Consider the following 14,342-nt stretch of genomic DNA (forward strand, 5'->3'; position numbering starts at 1 on the left):
ACTTTTATTTATTTATTTATTTTTACAGGATCCGATTAATGTGCCCGCGGTAGATCTCGAATTGTGTTCTTTTCGGTTTATTTACTTATTTTTAATTTACCGTAGTCAGTTCGCTCTTTTACATACTTTATGTTCTCGAAGTTATGTGTTACAGATTCAAATTCTCTTTATAATTTATTTGTATTTTTACTTTTAATATATGTTTGCTTTTTTTTAAAAAAATGTCATTTTCCTAATTTAGCTCATAGGTAAGTGCATTCGTTTTCTGTGATTAATAAATTGGTCTAACAATTTTTCCTCCATTTTGAATTTCAGCTCCTCCAGTGATTAAATCTGATCCAATCAACATGCAAAGAGTGGACGAAGGTAAAAGTGCAGTTCTAAATTGCAATTACGAGGGTATGCCTTACCCCATCACTACAGTGAAATGGAAGAAGGATGGGAAGTATCTGAGAGACGATGGCTGGCATACGCTGGTTCATGAACATAATGGGACGTTGGTTCTCTTACAAGTTGAGCTCAAAGATAGTGGCAACTATAGTTGTGAAATCAATACCACAGGGTTTAAACCGATACAATCAAAAAAGAGTCAACTATTTGTAAAAGGTGAGTCTACAATAAGCGTATTATTAAATTTCATAATTTGGTCACTTAGATGGATGGCCATTGGGGAAAACTAGACGCTGTTCGCAATATGGCGTTCATTCAGCGTCGTGAGGACAATTGGGAAGCCAATTGAATAAAAGAAGTAGGGGACTCCGGTCAGGAAAATTTAAATGGCGGGGATGGCATTCATGATGTGCTGAACAGATGTTGGGATGCAATGTTGTAGTTACATTGCGATTATATTTTAGCACTTTAGGAAATAGAACTATACAGGGTGTTACAGAAATATGTCACAAGATTCCTCACTTCAAAATAAGAAAAAAAAATTCATATGAACCTGTGCTCAAAAGTGGATAGTTTCGGAGTTATAGGGTGCCGGAAACGTAAAAAACGTAGTGAAGTTCATAGCTCCACTACTATGGAACCTATCGTAGTCAGGTCAAGACATCACCGAGGAACTAGCATGTGAACTATCGAAATATCCATCTTTCAGAACCTTTCGTATTTGCACAATCATTTTAAGAGAGGCTGTTTGAGAGTACTTTATCACTCTCCGCCTACCTCTCTAAAAATTGGTGTGCAAGTATTGGAGCATTCTTAAACATGGATATTTGGATAGTTCACGTACCAGTTCCTTAGTGATGTCTTGACCTGACTACGATAGGTCCCATAGTAGTGGAGCTATGAACTTCACTACGTTTTTTACGTTTCCGGCACCCTATAACTCCGAAACTATCCACTTTTGAGCACAGGTTCATATGAATTTTTTTTTTCTTATTTTGAGGTGAGGAATCTCTTCCCAAAGTATTGTAACACATTTATGTAACGCCCTGTATACTGTGGTTGATATATGGTGAAAATAAACATGGAAATTTTAGTTGGAGATACTGATTTTGTGTAATCAGTCATATGTTGTAACTATAAAGAAATTATGAAAAGTTAATTTTTTGAGGTCAATGTTTCTTTCTGGCGTACCTCCAGGGCTAAAATAAATTGAATTGAATTGTGCCTACACCGCAGAGCAATTTATTTATTTATTTATTTATTTATTTATTTATTTATTTATTTATTTATTTATTTATTTAGCAAATAGTATCTGAGTGGAGTACCCTCACATTTTAATGTCTCCTGCACCGGACACAATTTTCTGGAAGAAAAAGTCTTTCTAAAATCACATTTCATTTCATTTATTTGCCTGCTTCATTAGCTTAGAAAAGACGAGAAATTCTCATGTAAGCATTACAGTTGTCAGAAAAAAATACATACAATATTGTCAAGTACCAGAGGTATACATCATGCATCTTTCTAAAATACAAAACCACATAATAGGATATATTAAGTATAAAAACATGACAATTTACATCTTAATTAGGTAATTGTTTGTTGCACATCAGACATGTACTCACAAGTAAGTATCTGTTACCAACTCTTCACTTAATGAATCATTTAAATATTCTTTAATGGTGTAATAGCACTTTTCAGCAAGTAGATTATATAACGTCTTACCAAGAATGGAAACATTGGTCATATTTTTCAAGTACAGAGAAAGTTTATTATACAATCTGACACAATTCATGTACACGGTTTTGCTTATATTAGCATATTTTTGGTGCGTCAAAAATATGTCACTACCTTGTCTTGTATTATGGCTATGAACATTTTTGTTAAAGATAAAAAGATGCTTGTTTTTCACAGTAGAAAGAATAGATTTATAGATGTATAAGCTGGGGAGTGTTAAAATTTTTGCTTCTATGAAAACCTTTTTACATGTCGATTTTGTGGGTAATCCAAAAATTATTCTAATCGCTTTCTTTTGCAATCGGAAAGTGCTTAAACTATTTTCAGCAGATCCCCAGTATATTATACCGATGTTAATTAATGAATTAAACTTGGCGTAATAAAAGCTAAGTTTGTATAAGGCAAAACACACGCTACTTAATTCTTCTTTAAAGTGGAGATATGAGCAGACCATGAAAGATCGTCACTTATGATTACACCTAAAAGCTTTGTCATGCAAGAATATTGGAGTAAGTTAGAAGATATTTTTATTCTAGGTGATATACGCGGTTTTCCTGGAAAATGAAAATGTAAAAGAATCGATTTATCATGATTTATAATGAACCTATTCACTGTTAACCATTTTACTAATTTGTCCGTAAAAATGTCAGATTTCCTCTCAACTTCTTCTGTTGATTTTCCTGATATAATCATACTGATGTCATCAGCATATAGAATACATTTTGCTGGATACATATATTCTAACAAGTCATTTATATATATCAGGAAGAGAATAGGACCCAAAATGGAACCTTGAGGAACACCTCTGATTACAGTTGATAAAGACGAACAAATTGTTTGAAACCCATCTGCAGCTAATTTTGATATTTGTACCGCTTGTTGTCTACTGGATAAATAAGAGAGAAACCAGTTGTGAGCTATTCCTCTACCATAAGCATACAACTTTCTTAAAAGAATAACATGATCAATTGTATCAAAAGCTTTGGATAAGTTAATGAATAGGCCAACAACATACAAGACATATCTCGCAACGTAAAATCTCGGGTTGATCGATTTTACGATGTACAGTAATAATTAAGTATAACCTCAAGAGCTGTGTGGTATGAGCTTAATCCATAAATACTCGTATGATTCCAAGTACAGGCAGTATGGATGTTAAACCTCATAAGCCTAATTACAAGTTAATATAGAGAAATGATCCCCACACTTTATGCTGACGTAGAACCACATTCGCAACAACTTAATATTCGCGATTACCAAATCCACGTACGAGCAATATTTCAGACTTACAAAAATCACCAAGTATTCAATATCTTTATACACAAATGCATATTATAAGTATGTAAATCTTTGGCCCACGCTGTAAATACTAACATGTTTTTACTCTAATACACACACCCATCTCTCAGTCAGCTATAACAACTATATGATATATCCCAATAACGATACTCTTTTCATTCTAACCGTTCCCTGTACTGTTCCCTGTACTCCATTGTCACTGTCAGCGATTTATTCACGAAATGCGACAATTTAATTCCAGGAATCGGATTCATAAACAACTACTTGTGTACTTGCCACATTCAAAGTTGTATTGTTGTAAAGCAATGTATTTTTCCTAAATAATTGTGTCACTGTCGGCAACATTCCTGCTGGAGCTCGCTGTCCAAACTCTGGGAGTTTATTTGTTACGGCAATTTCGAAAATAGCTGAACAGCATGGTGCTAAGTCAGGATAATACAGTGGCTCAGTAATTCATTTGCTCAAGTTGTAGAATGGACTTTTGGCTTAATGCTACTTTAGATTTTTGTCACTGGTTTTCTACTAACAGTGCGACGTGTACACGAGTGTTATTTTCTCTACTTCTTCGTGAAGATTGAGTCAACGTCAACGGGTCGATCGCGCGTTTAAACATGTCAGAATACGAAATGGGAATGGCTCACCGCCAAACTTATATGCCATGCTCATGTTACGAGGATAAAATTGCCACACTATGTAAGTACAGCCCCTGGCCGACTTTGCTCCAAAATTATATTCCAAGTTCGATTGTTTTCAGTGTAAAATAGCTTATCACTGTACTTGGGATTTCATTTGTAAATAAAATAACAGACAACGTGAGATAAAATAAATCAACTTACTACTTTAGTTTAGTACAACAAAATGTTTTGGTTTATTAAAACATTATGCATTTTTTCTTTGATTTTTCAGAAAAACTGAAATTCATTCGAAAACCTCTGAACACTAAACTAGAATTGCACACTGGGTCCAAAATATACTGCAAAGCTCAGGGTTCACCACCGCCCCATGTAACGTGGGTCAAAGTTAGATCTTTTGAGGTAAGTAAATTAAAATTTCTAAATGATAATAATTATTAGTCAGAATTAATTGTAATTGCGTAAACTTATGAAGTGTAATTCGTGGACTTGGGGTATTGCAAACGTTAGTGTCATCTACGAGTTTTTTGTTAGTTATAAATCATAACTTTTCTAAAAATATTATTATGTCATTACATTGAAATTCTGATATTACTTTTAACAGCTTGTAGGGATGTTATTATTAGTACTATTATTATTATTTTTAATTTGCCTGGAAATATAAATCATCCGTCATCCATGTAAAAAACGACGTTGACGCTACCTGGGTGCTGCATCACGACAATGCGCCCTGCCACACGTCTCTGCGCGTCCGTTAGTTCCTGGTAAAGCATAACGTGGCAACGCTGCCTCAGTCACTCTACAGTACCGACCTCGCTCCGGCTGACTTATTTCTGTTCTCTAAGAGTAAGAAAGAACTCCAGGGACTTATTTTTGACACCATTGAGGCTATCCAAGTGGCTGTGACAACAGCTTTAAAAGAAATTCCTGTCGAGGCATTCGAAGGGACGTACTGGGCATGGAAGAGTCGGTGGTAGAAATGTGTACATGCTCATGGACAGTACTATGCAGAATGTTAACCCTTTTTACAGATGTTGTTAATTATTATAATTATTATTATTTTTAACTAAGTGTGTATTTCATGGCTTTTGGGACACATCCTGTATAAATATAAACAAAAAAATGTTATTTCTATTAATATATATTCTTTCTTAATCTAGGATGGGACAACGGGGATATTGCCATTCCCTGATCATGTGGAAGATAGAAACGGTACATTGCACTTCAACAATGTCACATATGATGATGAAGGGAAATATGTTTGTGTTGCGACCAATCTCCAAGAGGAAATGATAAATACGACAATAGATGTCACTGTTGTAGGTTAGTTATTTTTATCTTCAATTAGTTTACAAATTACTAACCTTCTTAACTGTCTTGTATAAATAATGTCTTTTCAACGTTTATATTTCGGATATATCTATCGAGCATCCGTCATCGGGATGAAATACGTAAGTCACACTATACAGAACATTCTTTACATACTTAGTTTTAGCAACAGACTAGAAGTTATTGAAGTTATAAGATACTTCGTATTAATATGTAGTAGAAATTATAGACCTCAATAAAATGGAGATATTAACGTTTTTATTAAACAACTCCAAGTATTCAGAAATATTATCTTCTTCCAAAATGTCCTCAAAACATGATCATTAACCATATGAAACATTTTACAACAATCTAGATTCAGTGTAGCCATACCATATTGTTATCCGTTTAGGTGCATTCACTTATTACGTATGTATACCATTTTTGTTTTCGATTGAAGTAGTGTACAGAGGCTTATAATTATCTTTCTTTTCTTTTATTTATGAAATTAGTGATAGTATTATCCCATTCTCTTTCTGAATTTCCTTCTTCTGTATCTAGTTTTGGATTTTTTCTCCTAATGTAAAATGAAAAATGAAATCTTTAAGTTTAACGTCCCACGATTATGCCGGTTAGGCTAAAGGAGACGGTGATAATGAGAAATGAGTGAAATGGTGGAATGAAGAAAGTGGGAGGAAACGGGAGAACCCCGAGAAAACCCACGAGCACGATGTTTGTCCACCACAAAGTCCACACGGCGCGAGCTGGGATCGAACCAGGGACCCCAAGCACCGGAGGTGAACGCTCTACCACTGAGCCACCGCGCCCCCTTCTCCTAATGTAGTGTGTTTCAAGAACAATTCCTTTCAGTTAAAGATGATGCACAGTGTAAAACGTAATACTTATACAATATGTGTGGTTAATTGAAGGTGCTTAAATAAACCAGAAATGACTTTCTTATCGTCTCGGAACTTTCTTACGTCCTCTTTTAATCTAGTGCTTTGTATCGTTCCTATGTATTCAGTGGCGGATTTAGAAGGCAAAACCTGGGGGGAGGGGGAAGCCAGAATCCAGACTATGGTAGATATATTATGAGTTTACTATGAACTTCCAAAAATGTATAAGGCAATAAGATAAATTATTTTTGTCATTCAAAAACTGGGCGGAGGAGCCTAGGCCCTCTCCGGGCACCGGACTAGATTCGTCACTGTATGTACTTAATGTCAAAGTTCCGTAAAATTTGAAAAAAAAAAAAAAAAAAAAAAAAAAACCTTAAACATCTAAAAATTCAAAAAGGATTTTCGATCAATGTAAGAGTTATTTTGTGCAGAAAAAATACTTCAAACGGAATTTACCAAATTTCTTGTTCATGTGTAATTACTAGCATATACATGTTTTATAACAGTACTTCAGTTTAGCACATTTTTTTTTTTTAAATATATACATAATACTGAATGTAACAATATGGTATATCTGCACTAAATTTACGTTACTTTAAAATATTTCGTATCCATGTTGACCATGTTTTGAGCAGGGCTGGATTAACGAATCTGGAGGCCCGGGGCTAGAAAAAATATGTGGCACCTGCTGACTTCATTTAATATATTTATGTGAAGATAGTAGGAAAGTTAAGAGAATATATTTCATAGTTTTGGTCGTATTTTATTTTATGGTGATGATTGTATTTTTATGATTCTTTTTAGATAGCCAGTAGAGATTTTGAACAGAATGGAGGCCCGGGGCTATGGCCCGCCTAAGTCCCTCCCTTAATCTGGCCTTAGTTTTGAGGAAACTTTTGAAAAAAGTTATTATTTCTGAATACTTGCAACAGATGAAAATGAACATATTATTTGTTAGGTATTAAGTATACTTAATTATTTGTACATATACATATATTTTGAGTTGTTTAATAAAACGTTTGATGCCTCCACTTTATTAAGGGATGTTATTAAACTAAGTATGTAAAGAATTTTTCGTACAGATGACCGAGAAGCCTGACATAACTAAAAATAATACAAAATTTACCTTCTTTCTTTTGCTTTTCGCAAGTGAAAGAAGATAATGAAATGCAACTTACCACAATCATAGATAATGTTATTCTACAACAGCAAATAGGAACCTGAAGAATTTTCAGTGTTGCCAGAATAACATTTCTCCCCAAATCTAAGTTAATGCAGTGACTAGAGGAACGAACTCAACTGCATTTGATTACGTATCATGTTGTTTTGGAATCCTGTGAACTACCTTTTAAATAACATTATTATGTAATTTTAGTAACTGTATTTTGAAACTATTTTGTTTATTACATACTAAATACAACTATTATTTAAAAAGTTCTTCACAGGTTTCCAAGACAATATGATAACGTAATCAAATGCAGTTGAGTTCGTTCCTCTAGCCGCTGTCTTAACTTAGATTTGGGGAGAAATGTTATTCTGGCAACACTGTAATTTCTATGGATGGCAACACTGAAAATTCTTCCGGTTCATATTTTCTGTTGTAGAATAACATTATCTATGATTGTGGTAAGTTGCATTTCATTATCTCCTTTCGCTTGAGAAAAACAAGCAAAAGAAAGGTGGTAAATTTTGTGTTATTTTTAGTATGTCAGGCTTTTAACGCTTGTATTTCATCACGTTGATGGATACCTGATGAATATAGATACTGAAAAGATACTGTTTACCCAAGAACATTAAGATGATTAGTAATTTTAAATATGTTACAATGTGTTCGTTACATCCTATTAGTAATTCAGTTGGTTGTTGATCCTTTTCTAAATTTAGATTTGCCTATTTTTATTTAAAAAATGTAAAAATGTTACCTAATTTCTTTACAGTTTTTCTTAAAGATTTGTGCAACTCTTGATTTTTTTCAATAGTTTTCAAAATCATCATCAACTTAGGACAGCAATCTATCCACCGAGCGAAGTAGCTCAAGTGGTAGAGCGTTAGCTTCGCATTCGGGAGGTCGTGGGTTCGAATCCCGCTGCCGACCATCCTGAGGTTTTCCAGGATTTCCCTCAGTCCTACCAGACAAATGCCGGGATGGTACCTACTAAACAGTCCCTGGCCGATACCTTCCCAAATTCTTTCCATTGTTATTGTTGTTGTTGGATATCCAGTGTAAATTTCTGGTAACTCTTAAATAAATAAAAATTAAATAAATAAATCCGACGTAGCTTTGCATTCTTCCCTATCCTGAGCTAGATTTTTCATCATATATTTGAACTACATCATCCTATGTTTAATTGTTTTTGTGTATGTTAAAAAAAAACCGCCGAGAATCATAATGAAATTGGTAAAGTATAAAGTATAAAGCAAAAATCGCTCACTTCTACACCTATGTGAAAGGTCTTGGGTATTGCAAGGTCTTTTGCCGCATATGGTCAGTTTGTTATTGAAAGACGTGTGTTTGCGATCTAAAATATTGTCAGGTTTCTGCATGAAATCAAAAATAATAAATGTCTTGTTTCCAGAAATGCCAAAATTTACCGTGAGGCCGCAAAACCCAACAGAAGCATATGAAGGTTATCCAGTCATGATTCACTGCTTGGCTAAGGGAAACCCAAAACCTACCATCCAGTGGGACAAAAATAATAACATGGACAAGTTAGACGAGAAAAGGTAAGAAAAATCTCTCTCTCTCTATCTCCCATTAGACATTGTGTTACAGAAATGTGTCACAGTATTTTGGAAACAGGTTCCTTACATCAAAATAAGAAAAGAAGTTCATATGGACCTGTGCTGAAAAGTGGATAGTTTCGGAGTTTACATGCCGAAAACGTGGAATAAGTTAACTTAAAAATTTCATAGCTCAACTACTATTGGACCTGTCGTTGTCGGGTCAAGACATCACTGAGGAATTGGTATGTGAACTATCCAAATATCCTTGTTTAATAATGCTCCACAACTTGCGCACCCATTTTTTTAGAGAGGTAGGTGGAGAGTGATCAAGTACTCCCAAACAGCCCCTCTAAAAATGATTGTGCAAGTACCGGAGGTTCTGAAAAATGGATATTTGGATAGTTCACGTACTAGTTCCTCAGTGGTATTGATCTGACTACGATCAATCGTATGGTAGTGGAACTATTAAACTTTAAAAGTTCATTTTTTCACGTTTTCTGCACCCTATAACTACGAACCTATATACTTCCGACCACAGGTAAATATGAACTTTTTTTTTTTCTTATTTTGATGTGAGAAATCCTTTCCCAAATAATTGTGATACATTTTTGTAACACCCTATACATATGTATATAGTGTATGTATAGAAATAAAGAATTCAGTGTGCTACACACACACTTAGATTTTAAACTGTTGCCGATTCGTCAGTATAGTGTAAGAGAGGAGAAAAAGAAAATGTAGAAGGAGAGGTTCGGTTGTGTGAAAATGGCTTTTCAGGAACACGGCCGTATCTATTTGCACTGTATTCTTTTTTGTTCTTTCTTTGTATACATATTGGTAATCCGTTTTGTCTCGAAAGCTATGTCTATAAATATTACCTTCAAAGCATTTATTTTGAATTAAAAACGGGCTGAATCAGAATTTTTGAAGCGAGCTTCTACCATTTCAACCCAACCAGTATTTGTGTTCGTCTGTCTCTTCCACAATAACTCGTAAAACTTCTCCAATTTTAATGAAACTTGGCATTTGAGCCTTCCCCAACCTTCCGAAATAACTTATTATTTGGAGCTGAAATCTATCATGAATTACGGAGTAAAATGAACCCCATGTTTGCACGTCTGTTCATACACATACAGAACAATTTTGCAGTATAAAATACGTAAAAGTATTGGATGAAACATAATGTATGCTTTAGGGTATCAATAATGCCTATTGCCTGCAGCTGAAATCGGTCCAAGGATAATTGGATTAAGGGGAAAATATCCCTCAAATTGCGAAGTTTCTTTATTTAAGTAATATGATTAAAAAAAATATATATATTTTCTTTGATAACTTTCAACAAAATGATTCGATTTTATTGCAATATGGAGTGTATTTTTTTCGAGAGTTCCCAATTATCCATCTGCTTGAGATTTAAGTTTGTCAAGAATGTAAAGGTGAATTATTTTTCCCCTATTAGAAACATGTTCCATGATAATATTCGTATTTAAAATAATAATAATAATAATAATGGCTGTAATTTGGTATATATGTTTCTGAGGCTTCCCAGTCATCTCCGATGCTTCGCGTTAAAATGAGCCGAGAATGAGGGAATAAATTTACCCCCTCTCCCTGAAAGAAAGTACCATCATAGCTTTATTAAATATTAATGGTTTTTGATAGAATATGGTGTATACAGTGGCGTATTTAGGGAAGGCTGTCGGGCTCAAGGCTCCCCGAAATAAATTTGTTAGTTTTTCGCATTCCACGTACAATAATAATCCTTCTTACCATTTCTAAGAATTTCGTTGACTTTCCATTTTCTTATGCTCTTTGTTCAGAAATAATAGTGTATTTGTGAAATTTCATTCCATGTGAGAACTTAGTTCTTTTCTTTCTTTTGTCCATTCTACTCTTTTGTTTCTTTTTCTTAGTTGTTACTTTCTTTTGTTTCTTCTATCATACTTTCATAGTTGTTAGTTGTGACTCAAGTCGGCCGTCGGCAGTAACTCCGAAACTAAGAGGAGCTCATAAGCGAAACTGGTGTTCCGCACCAACTTGCACGGATATCAAGAGACGAAATTTTAATTAATGTAGCAAAGGAATATTTACATCGTTTAGTTATAAAGAAAGATGAATGTTTGAATTAAAGAAAATCAAGACGGGGGAATAAGTAGCCCGGAAAAGTACTTGGGAAGGAGGCCAAGAGGATGTTTCCTTTTTCTTCTATGAATAGGATAAAAGATTAGATTCACTGCTAAATTTTTGTGTGTATCATAGAACATAACAATCACCAGTTTGCAGTTCTTACAATTAAAACTTCAATTTAAATATAAATTAAAATATATTTAATTCTCAAACTCAGGTGGGCAATTCCCCCTGCTACCCCGTGTTGTACATAGCCCCCCCCCCCCCCGAAACAAAACCCTAAATATGCCGCTGGGTGTATATATTCTAATACCGTAGAATACCAATTTCACAGAATAATGGTCTATGAAACCTTCCGGAACCCGTATTGCTTGGGGTTCAAGTGAGTCAGTAATGAGAGAGTGATTTCCTTTCTTCTTTCCCATGATATAAAAAATATGTTCTGAGAAAATTTCCAAGAATGATAGTGAAATTGATAAAAGACAAGGGGCCGCAGTGGATCAGTGGTAGAGCGTACACTTCTGGTGTGTGGGGTCCTTGGTTCAAACTCAGCTCTCGCCAGGTGAACTTTGTGGTGGACAAACACCTTGTGCGTCACTTTTCCCAGGGTTCTCACGTTTCCTCCCACTTTCTTCATTCCGCCATTTCATTCATTTCTCATCATCACCGTCTCCTTTAGCCTAGCGGCATAACCGTGAGACGTGAAACTTATAAGATTTCATTTCATTAGATTAAATATAAGGCGATGAAAATTTCCAATTAAAAAAAAATCGTTAAACAAAAGAAATCGCTCGCTCCTTCAAGCACAGTATCACTAGTAAAGTAGGAAATAAATGTGCTCATAAAGAGGAGGATTATGCGAGAAGTACATCAATTAAATTTTTGGGAGTATATAGAATAAATGCTTGAAACATTTAAACTATCAGTAGCTAGAAATTTGTATTGAAAGTGTATAATTTATATAGAAAAATACATCTAATTAAGAACCTACCCAGGGAAATGAGAGAGTATTGGAGGCCAGAAACACTGAGTAAGTTCAAAGGTAGGTATTGCTGTTTGCAGGGACGTATCACGGAGAAAGGGGTGGTTCACGGACAATGGACAAAAAGGACAACCCCAATTAGAAAAAAGGTCGCATTTTCATGATTATTTTTGAAAAGACAATTTGTATTAGTAGATAAGCGTTAAAATATTGTAAAGTTCGGCCTATGCAGGAATAGTAGAGCATTCCAGAAAAGTAAAGAAAATTACAGTTTAAAATTATTTCCCACCACCAGTTTTTATTATAAAATAATTTATAAACAGTACTTTACTTAAATATTACAATAATGTAACTTTTTAAGAATATAAACCATTACAAACAATTTAAAACAAAATCCCCACAGAGCTTCAAAGCAAGTTAGGTGGAGTGGATTAAGAATCTTCAGTGCTTCAAAGCAAACAAAAAGAAGTTTAAAATCACAGAGCTCAAAAGTAAGCTAAGCGAAAAAAAAAAGAGACTGAAGTTTCAAAATAAACTAGGAGCTTTAGGTTAAGTATTCTTAAAGCTCCAGAGCAAAATAAGAAAAAAAGGTTAACCGATCAAAACTAATAGCTGTCATTAAAATCCTGTTGGTTATATAGGCACTTCAGGTGAAGCAGTGGCGGTATTGTTCCCTCCTTGTTATGTAATTGGTGGTGTCGCTGTTGTCTCCGTCGTTTACAGTTATAATACTCCATAATAAAGTGCACGTAGTTGTTGTTTAGAAATAAAAGCTCATGTTGGGTGTTTGAAAACACAAGTATATGCTGAGTATTTGAAAACAAGTATATGTTGGGTGTTTGAAAACACAAACATATGTTGGGTGATTGAAAACACAAACATATGTTGGGTGTTTGTAAACACAAGCATATGTTGGGTATTTGAAAACACAAGCATATGTTGGGTGTTTGAAAACACAAACATATGTTGGGTATTTGAAAACACAAGCATATGTTGGGGGTTTGAAAACACAAGCATATGTTGGGGGTTTGAAAACACAAGCATATGTTGGGTGTTTGAAAATACAAGCATGTTGGGTGTTTGAAAACACAAGCATATGTTGGGGTTTGAAAACACAAGCATATGTTGGGGGTTTGAAAACACGAGCATATGTTGGGGGTTTGAAAACACATACATATGTTGGGTGTTTGAAAATACAAGCATATGTTGGTGTTTGAAAACACAAGCATATGTTGGGGGTTTGAAAACACAAACATATGTTGGGTGTTTGAAAATACAAACATATGTTGGGGTTTGAAAACACAAGTATATGTTGGGTGTTTGAAAACACAAGCATATGTTGGGTGTTTGAAAACACAAGCATATGTTGGGTGTTTGAAAACACAAGCATATGTTGGTTGGTTTGAAAACAAACATATGTTGGGTGTTTGAAAATACAAACATATGTTGGGAGTTTGAAACCACAAGTATATGTTGGGTGTTTAAAAACAAGCATATGTTGCGTGTTTGAAAACACAAGCATATGTTGGATGTTTGAAAACAAGCATATGTTAGGTGTTTGAAAATACAAGTATATGGTGTTTGAAAACACAAGCACATGTTAGGAGTTTGAAAACACAAGCATGTGTTGAGTGTTTGTAAACACAAGCACATAAAACATTACAATATACTTTGAATGCACATATTTTTTAAGTTAATATACATCCGTGTCTTTTTCTTTTAAAGTCTTATTGACACTTTCATAACATTACGATATTATTGTTTTAATATATATTTTATAGGTTCCAGGTATTACAGAATGGAACGTTGTTGGTCCATAACGTTCACTTGGAGGACGAAGGTCAATATGGGTGCATTGCAGGGAACAGCGGGGGTTTCAAGAGAGAAGAGGTTACACTCATTGTTAGAAGTAAGTGCCTTTTTTTTTTTTTATATATATATATAAAGATAAAGTAGGAAAACGTAGCGGTGAAAAAAATCCGTTGAAGGCTTTCAGAGATAGGTATGCGTAGCTCTATTGCACTTTTTACCCCCCAAAAATTCATATGCATTGACTATTGTTATACCTAGGTATATTGGTAATACAAACGTGAAAGTATTGAGTTTCCCGACATTACTAATAACGTGTACTGAACTGGACAGTAGCATAGATAGTGAAATCTTATATTTAATACAGTTGCACTGAGCTGTATCTTGTTTTAATTGAAGACAGGTTTCCGTTTAACACAGGTTGTACAATCAGCGACA

The 14,342-nt window shown here is 34.5% G+C and overlaps 1 protein-coding gene across 2 annotated transcripts in view; it reads left to right on the top strand.

Annotated features, from left to right (window-relative positions):
- Positions 1 to 14,342, top strand: part of LOC145660691 (inactive tyrosine-protein kinase 7-like) — a 395,652-nt gene that overhangs the window by 361,100 nt on the left and 20,210 nt on the right. For both annotated transcript variants that reach the window (XM_081726038.1, XM_081726039.1), the window contains exons 8-12: positions 316 to 606; positions 4,330 to 4,457; positions 5,216 to 5,378; positions 8,839 to 8,986; positions 13,877 to 14,004. In XM_081726038.1, coding sequence (XP_081582164.1) covers positions 316 to 606; positions 4,330 to 4,457; positions 5,216 to 5,378; positions 8,839 to 8,986; positions 13,877 to 14,004 — 858 coding nt within the window. The remainder of the gene's footprint in view (positions 1 to 315; positions 607 to 4,329; positions 4,458 to 5,215; positions 5,379 to 8,838; positions 8,987 to 13,876; positions 14,005 to 14,342) is intronic.

Source organism: Thermobia domestica, chromosome 9 (genome assembly GCF_964235325.1).
Source record: "Thermobia domestica chromosome 9, izTheDome1.hap1.1, whole genome shotgun sequence".
Lineage (NCBI taxonomy): Eukaryota > Metazoa > Arthropoda > Insecta > Zygentoma > Lepismatidae > Thermobia > Thermobia domestica.